We start from the raw sequence: 23471 nt of genomic DNA on the forward strand, positions 1-23471 counted from the left end.
GGAAGGAGAGTGCTGCCAGGCTACCAAGTGATGTACCACTTTGAAGGATAAAAATAATGGTATTATTGTGTATGGCATCAGCAACTCTGGGAATGAAACCTGAAAAAAAAACATTTTAGGAATACATTTATGAAGAAAAGCTAGCTTTTGCCAGATATTGCAAGTTTTGGCATGTATGAATTGGTATAAGCAGAAATTGCCTTACTTTACTGTCTATGCTAGGACTTAATTACTATGCCACATGATCTTTGTTCTTCCTTTGTTATTCATTTATTCTATTTATTAGTATTCATTTTCAGAAGTACCTCCCGAGAAAGATCAGAAGCTTTGGTCATGAGCACTGTGAACAAAACCACTCCTTTTCTCATTTTAATTTACCCTTCTATAATTTTCTTTTTCTTCTTTCAGCTCCTTGACTTTTTTCTCATGTTCTCTAAATATTTTCTTCTCTTCATCATTCCAAACATGCTCAGGCTTGCATATAAAAGAAGGTGGAGGAATATCCTGGAAGTATTAAAGACAAATATGCTTCAAAAGCATTAATTCTCCATCAGCACACTACAAACCATAGCTCGCATCAAATTTCATGAAAGGTATTTCTTAGTGGTAAGTAGGGTATAAGCCGTAAAATTAAGTAACACATACCTATTCTGGTTTTTTGGTCCATTTCTTGCACAAGTATTTTTGATGTATATATATTGTGCTATTCTCTCTCGCTTACAGGAATTCACTACCAGATGTTGTAAAATACAAGTGTTTTGTACGCAAACATACTACTGTCGGTACATGATATATAACATTTTCTGTTTCAGAATCCCAAATCTAACTCCATGCTAATGTATAATTCTAAGTGGAGTCCTAATTTTCTAAAACAGATCAATTCCAGGGTGAGCGCTTGGGTCTGCCCTATCCTTTTTCCGTGACACTTCTTCACATTCGTTCCGTCCTCTACTACTGTACTATCGATCTTTGCTGAGTTAAATGGAACACAATATTTTCCTGTAAGATCACAGACTTGGGTAATAGACCTTACCCTAGCAATACAGTTGTTATAATGATAATACTAGATTATGTTCCTACAGTATTCCACTCTGATAGGGACAGGTGTTGATGGGTAAATCATATGCAGGCACTAGAATCTTGTGGTCTCTTTTGAGTCCACTGTAGGGTCTCTTATGGAGTCCATCTAGGCATAACGCAATTCTACAATTCTCCAACCATTTTCTATCACTTAGGTTGGAAATATTTGCTAGTTGATTTTCACATTTCCTTAAAAACTCACAAGATGATACCTAAATGATTTGGCAGAAACACAGCTCACCATTTTCAAGATGTCTTCCTTTTTGACTTCTAGCACTCCACCCATCATGTCATTAAGAGCACGCAGTCTTTCATTGTCCTGGGAACGACCACAAAAGATATTTTAGAGTACAAAAGGAAGTGTGTAAATTGGAAGTTTTGGGAATGATAACAGGGTGGTTCATCCCTAGATCACCCATACGATTATACTGTGTGTCACTAGTAGATTAATGCTCTTTGGTGATGTGTGTGCAATATGCTAAAAGTCTCAAGTGTTTTTTTCTGGTGGGCAGATGCTCATATACCAAATAACTTACTAAAACTGCCATTGTGGCCGTTCTGGAAAGAATACATAGGCATATGCTACACCTGTCCAGTTGGCAGTCTAGAATGAAGGAATTTGTAGTGACGCTGTCTTATTGTGCATCTCTCTTGGGGCCAGAACCATCTTAGGCTTTTCAGAGATGCATTTTAAAGCCAGAGGAAAGAATTATGATCTTGTAGTCTGATCCTGAAGAAAAGAGGCCACTTAGTCAACAAACACATACCAAGCACAAAGCTTTTGATTGAGCAGTAACATACATTTAGAAATGTATGTAGTCCTCAGTCCCCTAATATGGTATTTTTAATTGCCACTAAGCACATTTTTAAAAATCATGAGACTAACAATAAATCTTTTCTGATTGTAAACGATAATAAGAGGGGAAAGGTACACATCATCATTAACTATTATTTTAAATTTATTCTCCCATACTACACTACTGTAATATTCCAGTGCAACATTAACTAAATAAGCCTAACCAGAGGCAAAGGCCTATTCAGTAAAAAGATACTACTTTAAGTACCATAGCAGCAAGGCGCCTTTCCATTTCAAGCTTAGCCAGCATTTCTGCTTTCTCTCTCTCTTGTTGAGTCAAGTATTTTTCAACTGTAATCTGAAGAAATAAAATGAGGTTCATATCAGGGTTCTTTTCTCCAAACACGATCACACACGGACTATTTGGAAAGATGGTGTAATACTAATTCTTAATGCTTTTTGTATCTCTGCTCTATCATAACATTCCTCAAATTGTTCTTTTGAACAGCTCCAACAGCTATGTTTTAAAAAGGTGAAATACAAACTACCGTAATTTTTTTTCAATTAGTTGTGTTTTGTGCATACCTTTTCTGACAATGGAATAACACAGACTGGTTGGAGAGAAGAGGGAAGTGGTAAAAGACTGATCAAAAAAAACAGATGAGATCAGTGGAACATATTGTATGAGAAAAAAAGGTGTTTCTTTATAAGTTTTCAACTGAATTTGTAAGTGCAGTAGCAAGCATACTTTAGTACCTAGATGCTTAGTTTGAAACTAGTTAGTGTCAAAATGGTGCTCAGAGAAAACAGAGAAGCCCTAATCTATGGAAGTAATCCCTGCAAGCCTGGTTTGAATTTTATAGTCAGGAACAGGGGGAATTTCTACCTAATTTATGGGCAATTAAAAACTTATAACAGCAATAAATAAAGATTGTATACATATTATTTATTTCAAATTGACTTTCTCACAAGAGCTTTCTCCACAAGACCTTTTTCCCCCAAAAAGGGAAGGGAAGCTAAAGAGTAAAAAAGATGATTTTAAGTACACAGACACATCTGGTTCAAGGCTTTTCAGTACTAACAAATGTCTAGACATGAGAAGAACTAGAGAGCTGTATTTGAGGGGGTGAAAGAGAAAGATTTATTTTTCAGATACCTCTGAATCCTGAACAGTGAGCGCTCGCTCCGGTATCTCATCATTGGTAAGAGCTGGCTCCCACACTTCCACTTGGAGGTCAAGTTGTGCCAAGATTTCTCGGATCCTCAGGTTTCTTTCTTTCACTCTAGCTATCTCCTGCTCCTTTTGTCGTGCAACTATGTCAAATTCCTTATTAAAAGCAATCTTCACTTTGTAAATAATGTCCTGAAAAATACCAAAAAATGAAAGAGCAATACTTCACAGATCACATCCATCCATGATTACATACCAGTCCTGAAGCCATCAGAATCATAAATGTGTGTATTTGTATGTGTGACAGGGATATAAACTGTTAAAGTCCTTTTGTGAAAATCATAAGGGCAGAGTTCAAGCTTTGTTAAAAGATTCTGAAAGAAATGTGCTGTGGCCAAAACCAGATAAAAAACTAGGCTGCCTTCTATTTGCTGTTTTTTCCACTCTTTAGCTGAAAGAAGGGGCTTCAAAGAAAAAAAACGCATGACTTGTAAATCTAGAGGTTGTAAATCTGAGGTGCAGGGAGGCAGAGTTAAGGACATACTTCCCTGATTTTTAAGTGATGCAACCTGCAGTTTTGATATGCTTTCATGTGATTTTCTGTCTGACATATGTAAGTAAGATGTGCCCGTTAAATAAACAAACATTGAAACTAGTTTTTTTCAAACAACTGACACCTTAGCATGATTTTTAAAAGTCTATATAAATGCTTCCTTTAGCCCAAATAATTGATCTCAGCAAAGAAAAGTAGAATATTAAGGGAGAAAACCATGTGTCTCTCCTACTGTGTCAATTTACTAAAATGAAACATGAAAAGAATTTCAGTTCTATCATTAAACTTCACATTTTGAGATGCTTAGCTGTTTGCAATTTGTATTACAATAAATATCTGTGTCCATGATTATTTCATTGATTTCTACTGTAACAGGAAGTTAGGACGTAATAAGGCAGGTTGGCAGATAAGGTGCAATGTTGCTGGGAGGAAAAAGGCTGTGCTCAATGTCTAGGCTTCTAGCTCTCAGCAAGCTTGCTGCGCTGGCCAAGAACACTGAAGATATATCTACACTTAGATACATAATGTGCATCTTTAAAGCCAGACAGTAGAAAGATCTTGTTACATCCAAGCTTACATTTAAAAGTGCTCCTTGTGTTTCTTCCTCATCTACTTTAAACATTAGTGTATCTACTAGATCTTATGTATTACAATGAATAACCATTGAGTCCTGCTGCCATTTACAGCTTAAAGAGCTCTGACGAGGCAATGCTTTATAGTAGTTTAACCACTTCTGCCCTTGTAGAGTATCTTCCTAAGAGGCCTACTCTGTTGCATGTTCACTACTTAATGTTTATTAAGTCAGTTTTGACCAGGGTAACATAAGTAGGAGTCTGATAGTAATGAATAATAAATAACAGAAACATCAAAGACTACAAATGAAGGGACAGAAAGACTAAAGAGAAAGGAAACAGGGATAGGAACCAGCTGATCTTTCAATCAGCAGCAAATAATATGGAAAGAGGTCATGTTTTCACAGGGCACGCTGAGATGTGCAAGCTAGTTTTGACGGTACAAACTCTTAAACTAAAGCACCAGTGCAACTCTCCATTGTATAATGTCAGTATGCCCAAAACCTAACAGTGGCTTTGACTGCTGTGAGAACCAAGAGATATGACAGTGTCACTGCACTAATACAAATTTAAGAAGCCATCACCTTCAATAATACTATTTGATTGACTTTCTGCTCCCTGGTGTGCAAGTCCCATTGGTGGTCTAGGATAGATGTGTCTCCACCATACTGAGAGCTCAGACTTCCAACCAGGCAGTAGGATGCACTACCATCAGCCATTGCTTCTTCTGCCTTCTCTCCTTCTTCCTTAGATAATATAGTCTCTGACTCAATCTCAACATTATTCTTCTGAACCTGCATATCACAAACATGATAACTATGTTAATTTTGTAGACGATCCAGAGGCACATGTATGAAAAAATTCTAGAGGTTATATTCTGCAATGAAGCTCAGCGATCAAAATGATACAAGTTGAAATGATCATATCTGGATTATTTGGTCCATTTTTAGGTTCCCCAGTACAAGAAAGACATTGCCATACTGGAGCAAGTCTAGTGATAGGCCACTAATACAAGTAAGAGTTTGAAGCATCTAACACGTGAGGACAAGACGATAGAGCTGGAATCATTCAGTGTCAAGAGGGAGAAGGCCTGGGGGGATCTCAGCAAGGCATATAAAAAACCTGATTGTGGGGAGTACAGACAACAGAGCCAGACTCTTCTCGGTGGTACTCAGTGACAGATTGAGAGGAAATGGGTATACATCAAAATACATCCAACTTAAACATAATAAAACACTTTTCCTGTGAGGGTTGTCAAACATAGGAAGAGGTAGCCCATAGGGGGTTATGGAATTTTCCATTCTTCGAAATATTCCAAACCTGACTGGACACGGCTCTGAGTAAATTGCTCTAGAAGGGGTGGACTAGATGATTTCCAATGAGCTCTTCTAACCTCAGCTGTTCAGTGATTCTTTAATATTAATACATTTGTTCTGATTAAAACCACAACATTTCATCTTTATTTATCTCTTTAAATATTTTTTAGACAATTTCTACATCAAGAAAATGGACCTCAGAAAGGTATCTATGTAAAGATGGGTTAAGGTGCCGACTCAGAACATTCTGCTCTGAAATGCCTTTATGCAGTACTTCAAAGAGACTGTACCTTAAGATCAGCTGTTGCAATCTTCTTTAACTGGAGAACTTTCTCCAAAGTTTCCAGCTCTTCTTTACTACGTTTCTTCAGTGAATAATTCTTCACTTCATGAGCCATATGAAAGCACTGTTCAAATTTAAAAAAAAACAACAAAAAACCCAACAAAATCCCAAAGTAAAAAGTTCTTCATAACGCATCTATTAATTCTTTTGTTCAACATCTGAATACTAAAGAGTTATAAATACTTCTTAAAATCAGCAATAAAATTGAGGATCAATTAATATAGACAATATAGTAAAAATACAGGGGTAAGACAAAAAACACTTGCCTTTTTGGTAGTGAAAAAGGTTGGTTTAAAATTTGCCTTTGTCTTTCCTTTTTTTAATTTTTTTTTTTAAATTTAAATAATCTATGGATATGACCTCTTTATCCATGGAATTCAACCAGAACTAGATTTTTTGTAAAATTACTTTGTCTTTCACCACCCTTGAGATAATCCAGTATCACCAGTTTGACTAATCTCCCTCTGTTTCAAATAGGCAAAATCAGGGTTAAATTTTGCCTTTATGTTCTGTGTAGCAGAAGTCATACTGACTGCACACAAAAAAAATATTTACCTCTCTTTTTAGCACCGCTGCGTAAAGATATTCTCTGAAATCAAGGAATCAAAGAGTTGCTGATTTGCTTATCAGCACTCTTATCCACCTTAGAAGGTAAAATCAGCCAGGCTCAGACAAAATGAAGAGAATGAAAAATTTGCAGGAGTATGGGGAAGAAATAAGTTTTTTCCCGTACCATAAGCAAACCAGAAATGTGTTATACTGCTATTTATTTTGTCTCTGTACCTTAAGGAATCAATAAACTACTGCAGAAAATGAGTTAGAAAGCAGAGGTTACCTTAACTGCACGTCCTTTTACACACATGGCATCCCAGCACTCATGTTTGATGACATCCTGCAAATAGCGGTTGGCTAAATTCTCCATCTCAATCTCCTTCCTCACCTTTCAAGATACAGAAAATAAAATAAAAAGATGTGGTGAAAAATAACAAGATGTGGGCAATTCGTATTGAATTATTGAAATAAACCTAACAGATGAAACTAATTACCAATCATCCTAGACTACTGCAGCTATCTTCCCCAAAAACTACATTGCATACTAATGAAAGGCACCATTTTACATGTGAAGAAAAGCATTATAGAACTTAAGCAACATGCCCAAGGCCACAGTATCAGATTAATAGTTTCTGGCACAGATCATATTCCAATTGGCAATGTCTGCATCAGCAGATTCATCTGCTTCAAAAACTGACTTAAAATACTTTTAAGTTTTCCTGCTTCTCAGCAGTGAACAGCAACTTTGAGATCATACTCTGTTATTCAATCATTCTTTCACCTTTTCACTGCTAGTCTCCCCTCATTCTATCATACCCTGGCCACTTCTTGTTCAGCCTCTGCTTGCGCTCTTTCCTGCTCTTCTGCATCCAGATTGAACTCCTGCTGCTCCAGTTTCTCAATGTCTGGCACCTGTTCATTTTCATGCATCATCTTCTGAATCTGTTTTTTTAAAAAATAAGGAATAAAAAGTAATTTGAATATGAATAGAGGAAATGATATTTTTAACACTATAGAACTTGATACTGGAGAAAATAATTTCAATTGCCTCCACTTTTAACCGCTTCATGGTAACTGGTAAAATGTGCTGCCTGTAGCTAGTGACAAAGAGTACTATGTGAATATATTTCATCTTTCACTTAAAGTTGATTTGGATGTTATATGTTAACTTGTGTATACTTTCTAAGAACCTGTTCTTAGAAATTCTTTATTCTCTGGTTCTGAGAACATTATTAAGTTGCTTTCACTTTATTAAGTTATCTATCTCATACAGTTCAACAAAGAGAAGAGAAATATCCTGTACCTGGGTAGGAAAAGCCCCATACACCAGGACATGTTGGGTGGTGAGCAACTGGAAAACAACTCTGCAGGACAGTAGCTGGGGGTCCTGGTGGACACCAAGTTGAACACGAGCCAGCAACGTGCCCTTGTCACAAAAAAGGCTAACAGTATCCTGGGCTGTACGGAGTGTTGCTAACAGGTTGAGGGAGGTGAGAGACATGGGTATACTACAGAGAGTCCAATGAAGATGACTATGAGATTGGAGCATCTCTCACATGAGGAAAGGCTGAGAGAACTGGGACTGTTCAGCCTAAAAAAGAAATGGCTTGCGGGGAATCTCATCAATGTCTATAAATACCTGAAGGGAGGGTGCTGAGAGGGCAGAACCAGACTCTTTTCAGTGGTGCCCAGTGACAGGACAAGAAGCAATGGGCACAAACTGAAACACAAGAGGTGCCACTCAAACATCAGGAAACACTTTTTTACTGTGAGGGTCACTGAGTACTGGAAAAGGTTGCCCAGAGAGGTCATGGAGTCTCCATCCTTGGAGATAATCAAAATCTGTCTGGACACGGTCCTAGGCAGACTACTCTAGGTAACCTTCTGTCTTACCCTCTTGCAGACAGCAGTTTTTATGGACGGGAACAGAAGGAAGAGGAGATGACAGTACTTTCTATAATGGAAGGCTGTTAGACAGGCAGAAACTAGCCTGCTGAGGTGATAGATTGCTCAAGGTATAAGGGTATACAACATATTTATTTGGAGCAAAGAAAACTGAGAACAGACAGTAGTCCCTGGCAGGTTCAGCGTAAAGTCCCTGAAGAAGCACATCTCTTTATTACCTGTCTACTCAGAGTTTATGACAAAAATGTAACTGAGCGCTAGAGCTGATAGCCATAAAGGAAGTGTACTTGTAAATAAAACTGGTAAGCTGAGACATTACCCTTGTAAGAAACTCACAGTTTTGCGCAGCTTTTTAATTCCCATTTGCAGCTCTTTCTTCTGGTTAGCAAACCTCTGAGTCTCTTCTCTAATGACCTGACACACAACAAATATATTGTTGAAAGACAAAAATAGACAAGAAGAGAAAAAAAGACTGAAATAATCTAATGGAACATTACCTGTACAGAAAACAAAACTCCAAAGGCATTAATAACTGAAACAGACATAATCCTAATTCAATAGGATGATTCTTAGAATTGGCTCAAGAGAAAAAAGATCGTACAACCAGGTCACGTTATAAACTGGTTGTACAGCAATAAAGCTTAAAAGAAAGAAAAAATTAAAGAAGGAAGTAATTACAAGTGCAATAATTACAGACACATTGAACTGCGTAAAGCCTACTGCCAGAATTTGTCAAGTGTTTTATATTCCTTATATTTTTCATTGTCACTAAGCATTTCCAGTGGGATATTTAAAGACACAAGTAAACTAACATCTCTTATGTACTCTGGAAGCTGTGAAAATTTTTTTGCCCCTACAGCCTTGACAATTCATCTTCTGGGGAAAATTTTGCAATTAGTCTGCACCTCTGGAATTAGCTTTCTAAAATAAATTTACAACTTTAAGTAGGCTGATGGCTATTGATTGAACAGAAGGGGTGTATCATTCTGACTCCATCTTCTAAAAGTTAGATGCAAGTCTCTTAGGACATTAACAAGCAGCTTAAAACAATCTAGGACCACATTGCTGCCCTTCAACCTTTGCTTCTCATCACCTGTCCCTAGCTGATACTAGTAGTCATGCGGTGCTTGTGTGTATGCACAGTCACATGGATTTGCCAAAAAATTCCAGTATGCACCAAAGCATAAGTGCCAGCATCGAAGCAGAAACAGGAATACATGTCTGGAAGAGAGATGGAGAAGATGCCACTTTCAGTGGCAATATTTCTTAGATTGACTTCAGCCATTTGTGAAACTGCATCATGATTTGGAAAGTCATTCCTGATATCACCCAGAAAGATATTTTGCTTTGTCCTATCATTGAACCTCAAAAGCTGAACAAAATATGCAGCTGTGCCTCATATCAGAAAGAACCTCCTAGCATCCATAAATTCATATTTGTGGGAAAAATATAATCTATACTAACATTAACATAGCACTTTCCAGGCTCACAAAGTGCTAAATCCCCTCTCTGTGGACAGTTAGATCTTTGATGCACTTCTACTTATAAAAAACTTTGGCTACATAACATACCTTAATGTTAACCTGAAATAAACCTCAGGGGCTTTGCAATTAATGTCATATTGTTGAGTATCGATTTATCAGTGCTGCAGAATTTGTTATTCTGGCCCTTGGGAAGAAGACAGTGAGCACCAACTTTGTTTCTCGTAATAGTCCTCTGTGCAACTTTTTGACTTTTAGAAGAAAAAAGTCTTTATAAGTTTCTAAAGGAAGACAATTTCTCTGGCAATCTCTTTATAGTTTACTCCTTGCGTAGAAATGGTCTTTTGGTATTTAGAGGTCCTATTGTGCTAGGTACCTTCTCTGAGGTGTTTATAGCCTTGACCTAGGATTTCTAAAAGTCTAGACTGCAATGCCTTAAAGAGAGGTCCAAATGTCAGAAAAGCTTTAGAAACTAGATTCCTTTACAGCATATAATTTGGCACCACAAATCACTACTGACTCTTGAAAACTCTGGCTTTGATCAGTACTCATTCTATGAAAGTACCTTCTGTATCTTCTGACCCATCCATGTCATGTCATTGCTACTGGCTGAATAAGAACTGGTGATGTTTCCACCTTCTTCTGTCACCTCTACATTGGAAGATTTAAGTGGTGCCTCCTGAAATTAAGGATATAAACATCCATCTCAGGTACATAGAGAGAATGAAAGAGACAGAACAGAAATAAAAAATGGACTTGCATCAGAAGCAACACCACCACCACCAAATTCCAGAGCATTACAACATTTTTATTCCCTAACTAGTCCCCAGATTTGATCCTGCAAACCCTTGCTATTATGCAAAGCCTTTTGACTCAAACGGGCTGACTGTACTAATCTCTGTAAAAACTGCTTTGCTTGATTTCAACAGAAAAATATATGACTGGTAATATGGAATGTATAGCAGTAACATCACACTGTCAATGACACAACTTCACATGAGGAGAAACTGACTTTCACAGTTTCCTCTGGCTGAAGAAACCAAGTGAAAGTGAAGATGTGAATGTCATCTTCCCATAACTATGCCATTTCCTTGATAATACTATTCCACAAATTAATAATTAAGCATATTCAGCCTATCCTCAGGTGCATTCTTCTACTTTTACAAAAGCATCATAGTTTTTATCATGTGTAATATTAGGATAGCGATCAAACTTTTTTCCCAATAAAAATTAAGAAAACACCTTATATTTCTCTTCTGGAATTGATTCCGATGTGGATTCTGGGTCAAACTGACATTCTGCCATAGATTTTAAAACAACATTTTCATTCAAAGTAGACTTGTTCAGTACAGCAAGAAGAGATTGCCAGTGAAAAGCAGCTTCCTTAACTTCAATTTTATTTATTTTCCTAGTAAACAGAAAGGAAAGTGAGGTTTGGGGGCTTTTTTGTATTATGGAAAACAATGAAGTATTAAATATTCTTTATAACACAATTATTAAGTTGTCTAAAAATGCCTATTCAATATTTTTACATATGATTCAATATCGTTTGCGTTCTAGAATTGCATAATTAAGTGAAGTTTCGAGAGACATAGAAATTTTGAAAGATGGACTACCCAGAGTAGAAATATTGCTCTGGCGGAGTCATCTCCAATCTATGCATCTACCTGAACATTTCTTAAACCACAGAAAAGCTGTAGTTTCCAGTGTCTTTTACTCCTAATGTCTGCTAAGAGCACTCTATAGCCACAGTTGAATTCGCATTAAAGCTGTGATGTCTCCTAATCGCTGAGTTAAAATAGTATCTCATGAGATTACAGCCCTTACACCCCCAGAGAGCCCCTTCTAGATCATTTATTTGAGAGTGATAAGCAGCCCACTATGGGTATACTTATCAGAAGATACTCTTATATCTTGTATTGCAACTGTACTCAAAGTACAAGACTTTTCATGAGTAAGGGAGACCACCTCTAAAGATGAATGATTTTATTTCTATCCAATTCTTCTTACTTTGAGACTAATAAAAAGGAAGTCTAGAATCACAAGTAGGTGCAACAATTAGTCTGTCAGGATACAAGAATTTACACCATCAATATTGGTCTGCCACTTTATACGTACTTCCATTTCAGACACACCAGGGCACCATCATTTTCACCATTAACAAGGATGAATTTGCCATCCAGCGAAAATACCATGGATCTGATTCCCCCTCCTTGATATGAGTGACAATGCTTTTGAGTAAGTATATCCTAGAAAAGTCATAGAAGCAGTATCAGCAAATAGGTTTTCCTAATGGAATATGCCTGTAAATTATGATTCTTTATTTTTAGATAAAAATCAATAAAAAAATCTCAATACAAAGTACATAAAAGACTAGGATTTATGAGTCTAAATTTTTTGACTACAGATGGGCAAGTTTGTAGAATATTGATTTTGCAGGAGATGAAGAAGAATAGTAAAATTATCTACCCTAAGATTTACTGGAGAAGAAAGTAAGTAGTTTGTATGATCATATACACATTCATTATAAAAACAATTCTACTGCATAATGCCATGTCAGTTCATGTTCAACATAAATTTTTCTGGAATACCTTATATGCAAGTGAAGAAAAGCTTACAGTGAAAGAAAGTAGCTTTCACACCTCTTTCTCATGTAAACCAAACAGAGCCTGGGCTTCCATGCCCACCTACCATAGTAAGAGAATGATAGATGAACAAAACACCATCCTTTGCTGCTGATGCCAGCCACCGGCTGTTGGGTGATAAACAGAGGAAACCTGATCCAAACTGATTGCTAGGAGTCCTCTTTTCTGATAGAAATACTGATGGATCTTCCAACATATTCTGCCAAACAAGCAAAATGCTATCAGCCGTTCAGATGATGGAAACATCTACGCCATTTTGAGAAGACTAATGAGAGCTTTGTGGATTATTGCATGTGTTGCAATTTAAAATGTTGTTGGATTACTGAGCTCGGGAAGCAGTACTATTGCTATGCTGCTGATCTCCTTCTCATCTCTTCAAAAGGGTCTGTAATTCAGTATGTTTGGGCCTATACATATACTTTTCACTATGTTTCTTGGCTCAGAAAGTATGTGACTTGTCAAGAAGGAATGCTCACTTTTGCAATTCAACTTCTTGCTTGACCTGACTCTTAAACTGAGTGAGACCTATGAGCTGCAGAGAGCTCCAGCTCATCAGCAGACAACGACAGTGACTTCCTGAAGCCCACACAACTTCATTACGAGGCAGAGCTGGGCTGGGTTTGCAGTTGCATCTTAGAGTCATGGGCTCACATTGGCTCAGTTCCTTCAATAGCTGGATATTCAGGTTACTCAGCAGACTGCACAAAAGCAGAGCTCCATTACAGAAGCTACATGTGAAATTCCTGTAAGCTGTAGGAGTTTTAAGAACCAAGATTTGGCTTTCTCTGTAATAGAACAAGGAGATTGCTTTTGCCAGGTTTCTGAGTAGGTGGTAGGATACTGAAAGTTGATGTTTATAGATAAAGTAGGTATTTTTAGTGCAGAGCGCCCTTCATCAAGATAATATCCTGCTATATTAATTTCATCTACAGCCTTTCTTTGCTGGCATTTAACCACCAATCAAAATAAAGCAGCTTCAGAGAATTACCTCTTCAGAGAGATGGTATTTACAGATGAAAGGTGCACAGTTACAGTAGCCATATACAATGTTATCCTTCAATCTTACTGCTGAGCTCAAAGGGTAATCCAGATCATATTGCTCCTTTTTAATGGCACTAGCATTAAGCATTCCTTGTTCATTAACATACTTCTCGTTATCTAAACGATTGAAAAAAGAAACGAAGAGGAAGAGGCATCACTACCACTAATGCAGGTGCTTCACCTGTTAAGTAATTATGAAACCCAATCTCAGCAAGGAATAAGTTTTTAAGGAGACTGGAAATTAAGATACCTAGGTTTTACAATAACTCTGTGGGTTGTGCTGATGTAGCACACTGCAGTGAAGCAGACAGATAGCTCTACTAGCTCTAAAGTACTAGAAACAGTTAACCACTGTGATGTGACAATTTTTGTATGCTAATTTACGCTGCTTCTTGGGTATTATGTAAGCAGTGCTAATTAGTTTGCATAGAGGTTCATGTCATCACTGCCTTCATCTAGAACTTGTTTAGGCATCTCTGACATAAAGTACACACAGCAGTGGTATTGGTTAAAACACTTAAGTTCAGATCTTCAAAAGGGCATTTTATTCTTTTTAGTTCCTTAATTTGAGCTTTAAAGAGACACCTGAAATTAAGACTGATGTAATAACTGTAGATCTTCAGCAACTTTGAAAATTGAGCCCCATTTTATATGTCTAAAAGTAGGCACAAAAAGAAGCCTAACATTAGTGAATATTTAATGAAAATACTAACTTCATTGAAAACTACTTTTTAAAAAGTTTGTAAATTGTAAGGTCTTTTGAAAATTAAATTTAAATAACTAGAAAATCTAACACAAGGCTTACTTACAGTTTTACAGATGTTTTCTCCACAAAAGGTTTTGTTAGTAAATCAATTGCATATCAAGTGAGTAAAATGATATAAAAATAGAATTATATTAATAATGAACACCGGCTGCCTTTTGCTGTAATGTCATAGATAGAAGACAACACCAAAACCTCAAATTGTATTGATTTGGCAATTCTTAGGTGGAAGAGACATCAAACTGGAAGTGCATGGTGCTACTGCCAACCAAGCCTGTCCTGCGCTGGCTGCATGGTGAGGACACCAAGTGCAATATTAGTCTGCACTGTGCCTTAGGCAAGCTAATGCATTTAAGCCCTTTCATGAGAACTGAATTAGTTTCCCAGCTGATTCCAGAAAGTGCCCCAAATCAATGCATTCCTAGAATATCAGATACAATTAAAAGTTCTGTGATCACTCATGACACTGAGGTCCATTTTTTTTTTCCTTATAGAACTTGTAAAATGCTATAAGATTATAGCTGTGTCCTGAATGACACAAACAAATTGAGTTGTTTCACAGTTGAGGATGGCATATATAGAAGAACAGAATTTGAGAATTTAGCATGGGTTACCCAATTTAGTGGAAGACTAACAAGTTCCCTCATTTTACTCCCAGATTATGAATAGAGATTCTAACTGTGATGTCTCAATATGTACATTGCACGCTGCAGATACACAGGGACAGATTTCCAGGAGGTGAATAGAGGTACGCCATTCTTAAGTCTCCTTAATTCTCCCCTTTCACTCATAGTGCTGGTTTTTTCCATAGAATGTTTCACTGTAACATTCCTTATTGGGATACAAGTTAATATGTTTAAAATACAGTGGACTTCTTCCTTGGTGCTTTTATGTAGAAAAGCTATCACAAAGACAGGGAATCATTATTTTTTGAGATATATCAACCTTTAACTTTTTCCTAATGAGCTATTATATACTTATAATCATTCTTTGAAGAGGCTGGTGGGATTAATTCCACTTTGAATGCTAGTCTGCATATGGGTGATGCCAAGCTTAAGGCCTCTCTCTGTCTGACTTTGGGCATTGCCCATACAGTACTAATAAAAATAACAACAATAACAACAACAACCAGTAGTAGCAGTAGTTAAGTGGTGGCTTTGTGATTCTGGAAGTGATTTACTTTTCTCCTTCCTTCCTTGGCTATCCCTCAAAATATTGGTCTTTCTGCTGAAATGATTCAGCTGACTATGTCTACAGACCGCTGTATGAGAAATGGTGTCCCCAGAGACTGTAAAATGAGATGAAGTAAGAAATTAAGATTGTTAGTATTTTTTGTTAAGTATTTTTTGTTAAGGGATGGCAGTAATATGTTCTTGCCTTAGAAAAATATCCCATGACATATATTTCAGTTCTCACCTGTTGTGAGTGCTGAAGATAGACAAAAAATTTCCAGTCTTGCTCGCTGGACCTCTGCTATATTAAGAAGTGCCACCACTTCAACGAAGTCATTCTTCAAGTCAGAAACTACAGAAAGATCCAGCACTTCATCTGCCAACACTGAAGCGGAGGGAACACCCATGTAAATTGTTACTGAATCACTGTAACCTTGTTTTTACTAAGATCTCACGTGAAACAAAATGAGATCCCTATTCAGAATACCTCTGAGCTCAACCACAGAGTTTTAAACTTGTATTAAAATGGCAGACAAGCCACAACCTGGTTTCAGAAAGTGCTGTGTGCACACAACTTCAGCTTCAGGCATCGGGTGCTGAGAATGCTAAGCACCAGAGTGTTATTATTACATTAAACATTCAGATCTGAGTTTACATCCATCTTGAATTGTAGCAATTTTGATGCTGTCTGCTGATAACCGCCGGATAAAGCACAGAAAAGCTCTCCCTTAAGAAGCCAGCCAGACAATGAGAACATGATCAGGCAAATTCTGAAAATTTTCTCAGGACATGTAATTCTATATTTGTCAAACCAATTAAAATGATAAAATAATGCCTTTCTACTTAAAATTATGATGAAGTATATGCACAGATGCGATCTGTAAGTATAACGTTGTTGGAATTGAGAGACTGCATAAACAAATGTACAAATTTCAGAAGAATTTTTTATCAAGTTAAAATTCCATTTTTTATTCTTCAGTATGAACCGGCAAAGCTGACAATTACAACAGTAGCCATGTTAAAGATGGGGCAAACATTTCTAACCAGAGTTTGCACCCAGCTATCATGACCTACAGTTTCTAATTCTAAGTTCTCATATGGCGAGGCACAAAAGTTTTAAGTTCTTTGACAGCACCATTACTTTTGCACTGGAGTTGTGATCAGTTGGACAACTAATCCATTCTCTTCCCTGTGATTTATACATGCCCTGGAAGAAAGGTCATATTACATTTGCTAACTAAAATTACAGAGGAAAAAACCCAAAAGATTGGCCAGGACAAATATGGTTGGGAAATAGGTGGGAAGAATATGATTAGTCCTCCTAAAAAATAAGTAAAATGAAGGAGAATGGCTTAATCTGATCAGCAAGTATACTTAAAATACAGCAAATGGTGAAAATACGATGTAATTAATGGTGTTACATACATTACCTACATATCCAAGAACTTGGAATAATTTTGAAGGTCGGGCATCTAGAATAAAGATATATCCTTCTGTAGTTCTAGTGATGAGGAACTGGCCACTCTGATCATAACTAGATAAAACATAAATCCAAGTAGAAAACAGTTCAGTACAATCAATAAAAAGGGTCAAATAATTCCACTCCCATAACTCTGCTGACTTCATGGAGGGCATAAATGCAACTGAAAATTCAGCTTCTAGGTTTACAGGGTCAGGGCCTGATATAAAACCCAGTGCTATGAGTGCAATTTTTAATTGACTGTTTGGTTGGAGGTAATGATACGCCATAGCAGCCTATGTTAACAAGTTTATTAAATCTTTCTTCAAAGTTCACTTTTTAAAAAATAAAACTACTATACAGACTTTGATATTATTTTGAATAGACATGTCTTTGTTTGCATTGATTTAACTTTTAATAAGTTGCTTTCTGTACCTATTTTTAATGTTTTATCTTAGGTAACTGTGAAAAGAGATCACATCTGAGTTTCCAAATAACAGTCAGATTCATAGTAAAGTTTAATAGTTCAAAATGCATTCTATTTTTTAAAAAGTAGAAGTAAAATACTCTCAGGTTTTTCAATAATTGAAAAAACCTGAAACAACCAAAGAAAAAAAAAAGCCTTTTAGGTCATTAGAGCTAATTACAGGAGGACTGGTAAGTTCTGGCACTGTATGCAAATGAATAATTATCAATGGTAATAAAAATCTACCATATAAGAAGGGATGACCAAAAGGCTTAAACTTAATGTCACAGAATTTCAAATTTATATTCAGTAAGAAATAACCCTCTAAATTCAGATACATGGAATTGTGCATAATTACTGCGTATGGTGATCTGTCAGAAAGGATGTTATGCATCAGTATCTTTAGTGCTCGGTCAAACCTTAAAATACAGGTTTATTATATTTCATATCAATCCTGCTACTACTCCTCTTGCAAGCAATTCAGAATATGTTGGGAAAAAAAGTGAAGCTGTTAAAATGTTTTACATTGTTATTTTTAGAATAAAAACTTCAAATTTTTTCTTCAACTAGCAGCATTACTCAAGCAACAAATTGACAACATTCCTGCCCTTGTTACTACATACTTACTGCAAAGACAGCACTGGAAATTTGGAAAGAAAAATTCTGTGAACAACCCGTGGAGCTTCAACTTTGGTAACATCAAGGAAATAGATCTGACCCATTTTGGTCCCTACAGCAACACTGCTGGAGGAAGGACAGCAAGCCATGGCCGTTGCCTAGTTAAGAAGTAAAAGATACTTAACAGTTCTGTATCATTTGATATATTACGCTATATATTAGTATGCAATTTCTTTTACTATTTAAAAGCCCCTAGGATCTGGAGAAGAAACCCCAAGTGGTTTGTCTAAAAAGACCTTTTTTGTTGCTTTTAACAAAGAAAGGATTTTAGAGACATCATAGGGATTTTTACCTATGCTCTGTACCTACATGTTAAAAGCTAATTCTGCGCTCCCTATATCCACTATCCAGATTTTAAGTGAAAGAATTTCCACCAAAATAAAACAGTGAGTACACTGTTACGTGTAAGCTGTTATAGAAAGGGATTTTTTTTTCTTACTGTATCAGATTTCAGGGTTTGAATGCATCTTAAATCAGGACAAAGCATTAACAGTGTTAATTACTTTTAACAACTCAGTTCCCAAAACCTGTTTTTCAGATTAGTCAAGGCATTTAGTTTTTATACACTTGAAACTTTTCCTTTCAGTTCTGTCACTCATTTAAAACAAAAATTTATTAAAGTAATATCATAAAAATTTAGAATGTTATTTACAAATATCTGCTTACAGACACATCACCAGGACTTTAGTCTGAAATGTTTCTGTTGCTTTATGGCCAAGTTAAATACATGATAAGTTCAAGGAAACATTCTGAAAGATAATCTTTTTTAAAACTCTTTAATGGGTTGTTCAAAGACACTACTGATCTTTCCTCAGCACTGGTTGATCCAAATCTGTGGAATATTATGCTATGAATTGAAAAATATTAAAGGAAATTTTAAGTATCAGTTACTATATAAGCTCCTGTTTACTTGTACCTCAATATCAAGGTTTAGCTTGCTGAGGCAAGTTCCATCTTCCAGGAACCAAACTTGTACTTCACCTGAAATTGTTACAGACTGTTGAACAGAGAAAAACATAGTCAAAAGAGGGTGGAATAACCAAATAGTCTGGAAGTGACTACCGATCTTCTACAGAATATAAATTCAACTAATGTCTGAGCATAGTAATCAAGGTTACTAGTTTTGCTTGGAATTATCTTGCTTTTCCTTTAAGGCCAGTTGCTGCAAGTTATACCTGTCTAAGGAAAACATTTAATAATTTTTGTGAATTGTTGCAACTACAGGAATGGACTTGAAGCAAAATGAGACAATTTAGGGCAAAACATGTAAGCTTGATCAATATTAGCACTCCCACCATTCAGCCAGCAATAGAAAAATGTGCTTATAATTTTCTTTGCATAATAAAGGGCTTAAGGAGAGGTCTTGTTTTCTCACATGAAAAATTATACATATCATAATGGTGCTTCAGTTCTTCCTATATCTGGGCAACTTAATAACTCCACAGTAAAGTATGGCTAGAGATCAATGAACCCTCACCTTACTCGTTCAGAGTCAGGTAAAATTTATCATTCCCATGCTAACAACAAACAGATTCAGGAAACCTAATTGATTAAGACCTCCAGGTTTCTAGGCTGGCTACCTGAAGAATTCATGTCCTGGAGATGAACCAGACTTGCTGGATAAAATGTATGTCTTGCGGGAGTCAAAGACATAGGAGGAAAGCAAGAACGGACAGATCCATGAGTCAGGCCTTCGTCCCTGGACCCAGGACAGAGACATCTCTCAGGCTGTTCCAATTTGTGCTGATGGCTGAAAAGATCAGTACGAATTTCTTGTTCCAACACCTATTCTCTGAATTGAATCCACCTTTTGTGCAGCTATGTTCTTGAACAATAGTGAGTCACACAAATCAACAGCAGAACCAATATGGCATTTTAGCAGTTTGTGAATTACCCATTCTGCATTCTAGGGCAAGTTCTGACCCTTTTATAGGCCTTACCTGAATTATTGCCATTTACTTCCTTTAATGAGATGTTACACAACTGTAACAAACACCAGAACAGTCCCAATCTCTACAAGGCTTTGATTTTGTATCTTAGCAACACATTGATTACCTGAAAAGAGCCACGATTACGTATGAGAAAGAACACCATTTCTTACCACACAGTACTTGTCCCCTGGAGTGAGAAAATCAGCTGCCAGAAAACAACTGCTGCATGCATCCAAGAGTTTGACGGCTTCTCCACTGTGAGCAGGTTTGTAAGTATAGACTGTCCCCTGACAAATAAAGAGAAATAATCCATCACTGGGCTATGAAACTTTTCATCAAATGCTTTCAAAGACTTCAAAAATACCCATCTTTCTAAGCTTCGCTCTTTAAAGTTTTATATTTGACTTGAAACGGAGGTAAAAAGTGCCCAGTAGAATTCAGCTGAATTTACTGGATTATATTAATTTACACTACCTGAAGATCAGGTTAGAATGATCCAGCTAGTCCCATTTTCAAGAAGTTTTGTTTCTCAAAATTGCTTTAATAAAATAATTTAAACCCACCCTATTTCATGTTGTTCCAGGAATCAATAAGTATTCTAAAACAACATAAAACACAAATCATTAATCTTAAGCTTTAAGAGATGGCTTTATCTAAAGATCTCAAAACCTCTTAGAAACAATTAATAAGTAATACTGACAAAAATTTTAGAACTTCTCTACCCATGTTACAAAAGGAGAATGAAATCAGAAAGCGCGATCAAAATTACCATTGCACTGCTGTCCTGAACACAAAACTACCTGACTCATACACACACGCACACTACAAAAATGTTTCAAGAACCTTAAAAATGCCAATTGAAATGATTAAAGGTCTGGAAAAACAGGTAGAGTTTGAGGATTTGGGACCCTTTTGTAAGATTTATGGACATCAAGCCAGTCAAAGAAGGATCTTGGACGTGGTTGCCAGACAAACTCATGTACATGTACAGAACAAATCTATTGCATAGCCACAGTAGGTATGATGTACCCAAGCTACGGTTTTCTTACTGTGCAGGCAAACATCAAGCCTGAAGCTAATGCTCAATAGCTCCCATGTGACCTGGACACCCTGAAGACATTGAACATTTACTCCACTGTAAACACACAAGTATTTCCACTGGGAAATCTCAGCACTAGGTACTTTATAATCCACTATCTGCAGGAGACAATTGCTCTGTGCTTCATTAAAAGTCTTTCCAATCTTTCATTTAAAAACACAAGATGAACTAAGTTCATCTTTGATATAATTTATTGACTTGTGTGATTACATTACAGACATTTCATACTAATAGTATCAGCATACACATATAGAATCACAGGAACATCCCACTACATAATGCTATTATCTCAACTGCTATACCTGGTCAGTGACAACCAGAAGTGTGGTGTAATCGGGAGAGAATATGAGGCTGGATATGGGTTGTAAGATATCAGCGCAGATTTTCATCTCATACTGCAGACCGTTGATGTCATAAAAGAATAACATGCCTTCCTGTGCAGAAAAGTACAAATACACATCAGGCCTAGGTCATTTACCGTAGCCCACTCTGGCAAACTGAACTGCAAGAACTTCTGAAAATCTCAAAAGCAAGAGTGTTTAACCATATCCCATCACTAATGGTCTCATTTGCCTTTAGTATGTCTAAATCCAGAGGACTCTTAAACCTGGATAATTAATCTAATGAAAAACAGTCTTCTTTAATACAAGTCTTACTAACAAGTTTTACTTTTGCTTGATAACAAAAGGCTTTGTCATCAGTTAATACTTAAGAATTCTTATTGGGTTTTTTGAGACAGTATACGAATTTGTCCCACTCTCAAGCAGTAATGTACAATGGCATTGTCAGTTTGGATTATTGATTTAGATTTTGCACAGAACAATTTGGTGGTTCTCTTGGCCACTTTCTCTCCTCTCCTGTTTTTTGTCCATCCTCCTTTTCTGTTCCTGTAAAATACTCTTTTTCTTTTGTTAAAAAAAAGGATTGTCCTCTTTTGTTGCTTCTTTGACTGCAAAAATGGCATCTCTTCCCACCCTGTTTCCTTCCATTTTCTTGTCTCAAGTCTTAACAAAGAAAAAATACACAACGCCAGGAAGGACCTTTATAGTTCTGCAGCCCTCCACTTTTTTCTAACTCCTGTCTTTGCAATGAAGTCTGCAAATATACTCCATTTGAATGTTCTTTGATTTTCACACAATAAGTCAAAGGCATAAGGGTTGCCTTACACTTCCAGCTGCGTACAGTCCCTTGTTACAAAACGCCATGGCAAAAATACCTCGGTTTTCCAGATCCTTTAGTTTGCTACCTGAGAGCACAAAAATGACATAAAATATCAAATTTAATTTATTGCAACAATGTGTCTCAACTTCAAATCTGAAATGACCTACTATTTGTGAGTAAAAAGGCTCCATGGGCTACATATTCTTTGGACTTCTTGCTGTGATAATGAAGGAGAAGTTCGGTATACATAATTTGAAGTGACAGGACTACTGTTGTCTGATGAACTAGAAAGTAATTTAAGAAATCATTTGATTTTGTAAAGGCTGCTAAATAGCCACATTAAAGTTTTTCAATAACAGAATCATAGTCATTGAGGTTGGAAGGGACCCTAGAAGTCCACTGATCCAACCTCCTCCTCAACACAGAGCCAACTTCAATCTCAGAAACAACTTCAATGTTATATCATGTGGTCTGGAGTCATATCTGGTCTGAATATCCCCAAGAATGGAAATTCCATAGCTTCTCTGGGCAACTTGTCCCACTGTCTGACTACGTTCACTGCAAAAGTATTTTTTTCCCTGATATATACCCAGAATTTTTGGGTATATGTTGATTGATGCAAACCGTGTCATTTGCCTGTTTGGTTCCATCATCTCTGTAACCTTTAATTAGGAAGCTGAAGCAACAGTAAAATCTCTCATTTCCTTTTCTCCAGGGTGAACAAACATATTTCTCTTAGCCCATCTTTGTATGTTGTGTACTTATACTCTGCAATAATCTTTGTGGCCATGTGGTGAACTTCGTCCATTATGTGAATATTTTTTTCTGTACTGCAGAGTCCAAAACAAAGTGTTTGAAACAAAATCCTAAACAAACCCCTAAAACCTAACTCAACTAAATTACAAGTGATTGCAGTTCTAAAAAAAGCTACTAAAACTAAGCAGTAGAGAATCTACTCTAGCATTGCTTATTCCAACTCAAATTCAAATGAACAGAGATCGTTTCACTACTACTGTTTCTCCTGAGGCTATTCTTTTGGCTATCCATTAGCACAAAAGGTATTAATCATTTGTCATGTAAACATATAAAAGATTGCCATACACATGTTTTACAGAGGCCAGTGTGAGCTGAGTTTTTCTAACCAGTGGCTTCCACTATTACTACTCCTAGACATCATTGGTGCTGCATAAATATCTATTAACTTCATTTGAACATGGAAATACCTTTCTTTTTCTGTACTTCTCTACGAACGTATGACACCACATCCGACATTTTACACATGTGTTC

The 23471-nt window shown here is 36.6% G+C and overlaps 1 protein-coding gene across 1 annotated transcript in view; it reads right to left on the minus strand.

Moving 5' to 3' along the window:
• CFAP43 (cilia and flagella associated protein 43) overlaps window positions 1-23471 on the minus strand; it is a 49402-nt gene that overhangs the window by 11242 nt on the left and 14689 nt on the right. The window contains exons 7-28 of the mRNA XM_074592679.1: window positions 23408-23470; window positions 22190-22269; window positions 21326-21457; window positions 20095-20211; window positions 18910-18990; window positions 17943-18091; window positions 16821-16924; window positions 15635-15775; window positions 13403-13572; window positions 12461-12613; window positions 11888-12018; window positions 11012-11177; window positions 10335-10448; window positions 8625-8702; window positions 7200-7325; window positions 6667-6771; window positions 5779-5895; window positions 4757-4966; window positions 3033-3239; window positions 2145-2234; window positions 1322-1399; window positions 379-504 (exon numbers count right to left, since the gene is read on the minus strand). Of these exons, the coding sequence (XP_074448780.1) occupies window positions 379-504; window positions 1322-1399; window positions 2145-2234; window positions 3033-3239; window positions 4757-4966; window positions 5779-5895; window positions 6667-6771; window positions 7200-7325; window positions 8625-8702; window positions 10335-10448; window positions 11012-11177; window positions 11888-12018; window positions 12461-12613; window positions 13403-13572; window positions 15635-15775; window positions 16821-16924; window positions 17943-18091; window positions 18910-18990; window positions 20095-20211; window positions 21326-21457; window positions 22190-22269; window positions 23408-23470 (2738 nt within the window). The remainder of the gene's footprint in view (window positions 1-378; window positions 505-1321; window positions 1400-2144; window positions 2235-3032; window positions 3240-4756; window positions 4967-5778; window positions 5896-6666; window positions 6772-7199; window positions 7326-8624; window positions 8703-10334; window positions 10449-11011; window positions 11178-11887; window positions 12019-12460; window positions 12614-13402; window positions 13573-15634; window positions 15776-16820; window positions 16925-17942; window positions 18092-18909; window positions 18991-20094; window positions 20212-21325; window positions 21458-22189; window positions 22270-23407; window position 23471) is intronic.

This window comes from Larus michahellis, chromosome 6, assembly GCF_964199755.1.
Source record: "Larus michahellis chromosome 6, bLarMic1.1, whole genome shotgun sequence".
NCBI lineage: Eukaryota > Metazoa > Chordata > Aves > Charadriiformes > Laridae > Larus > Larus michahellis.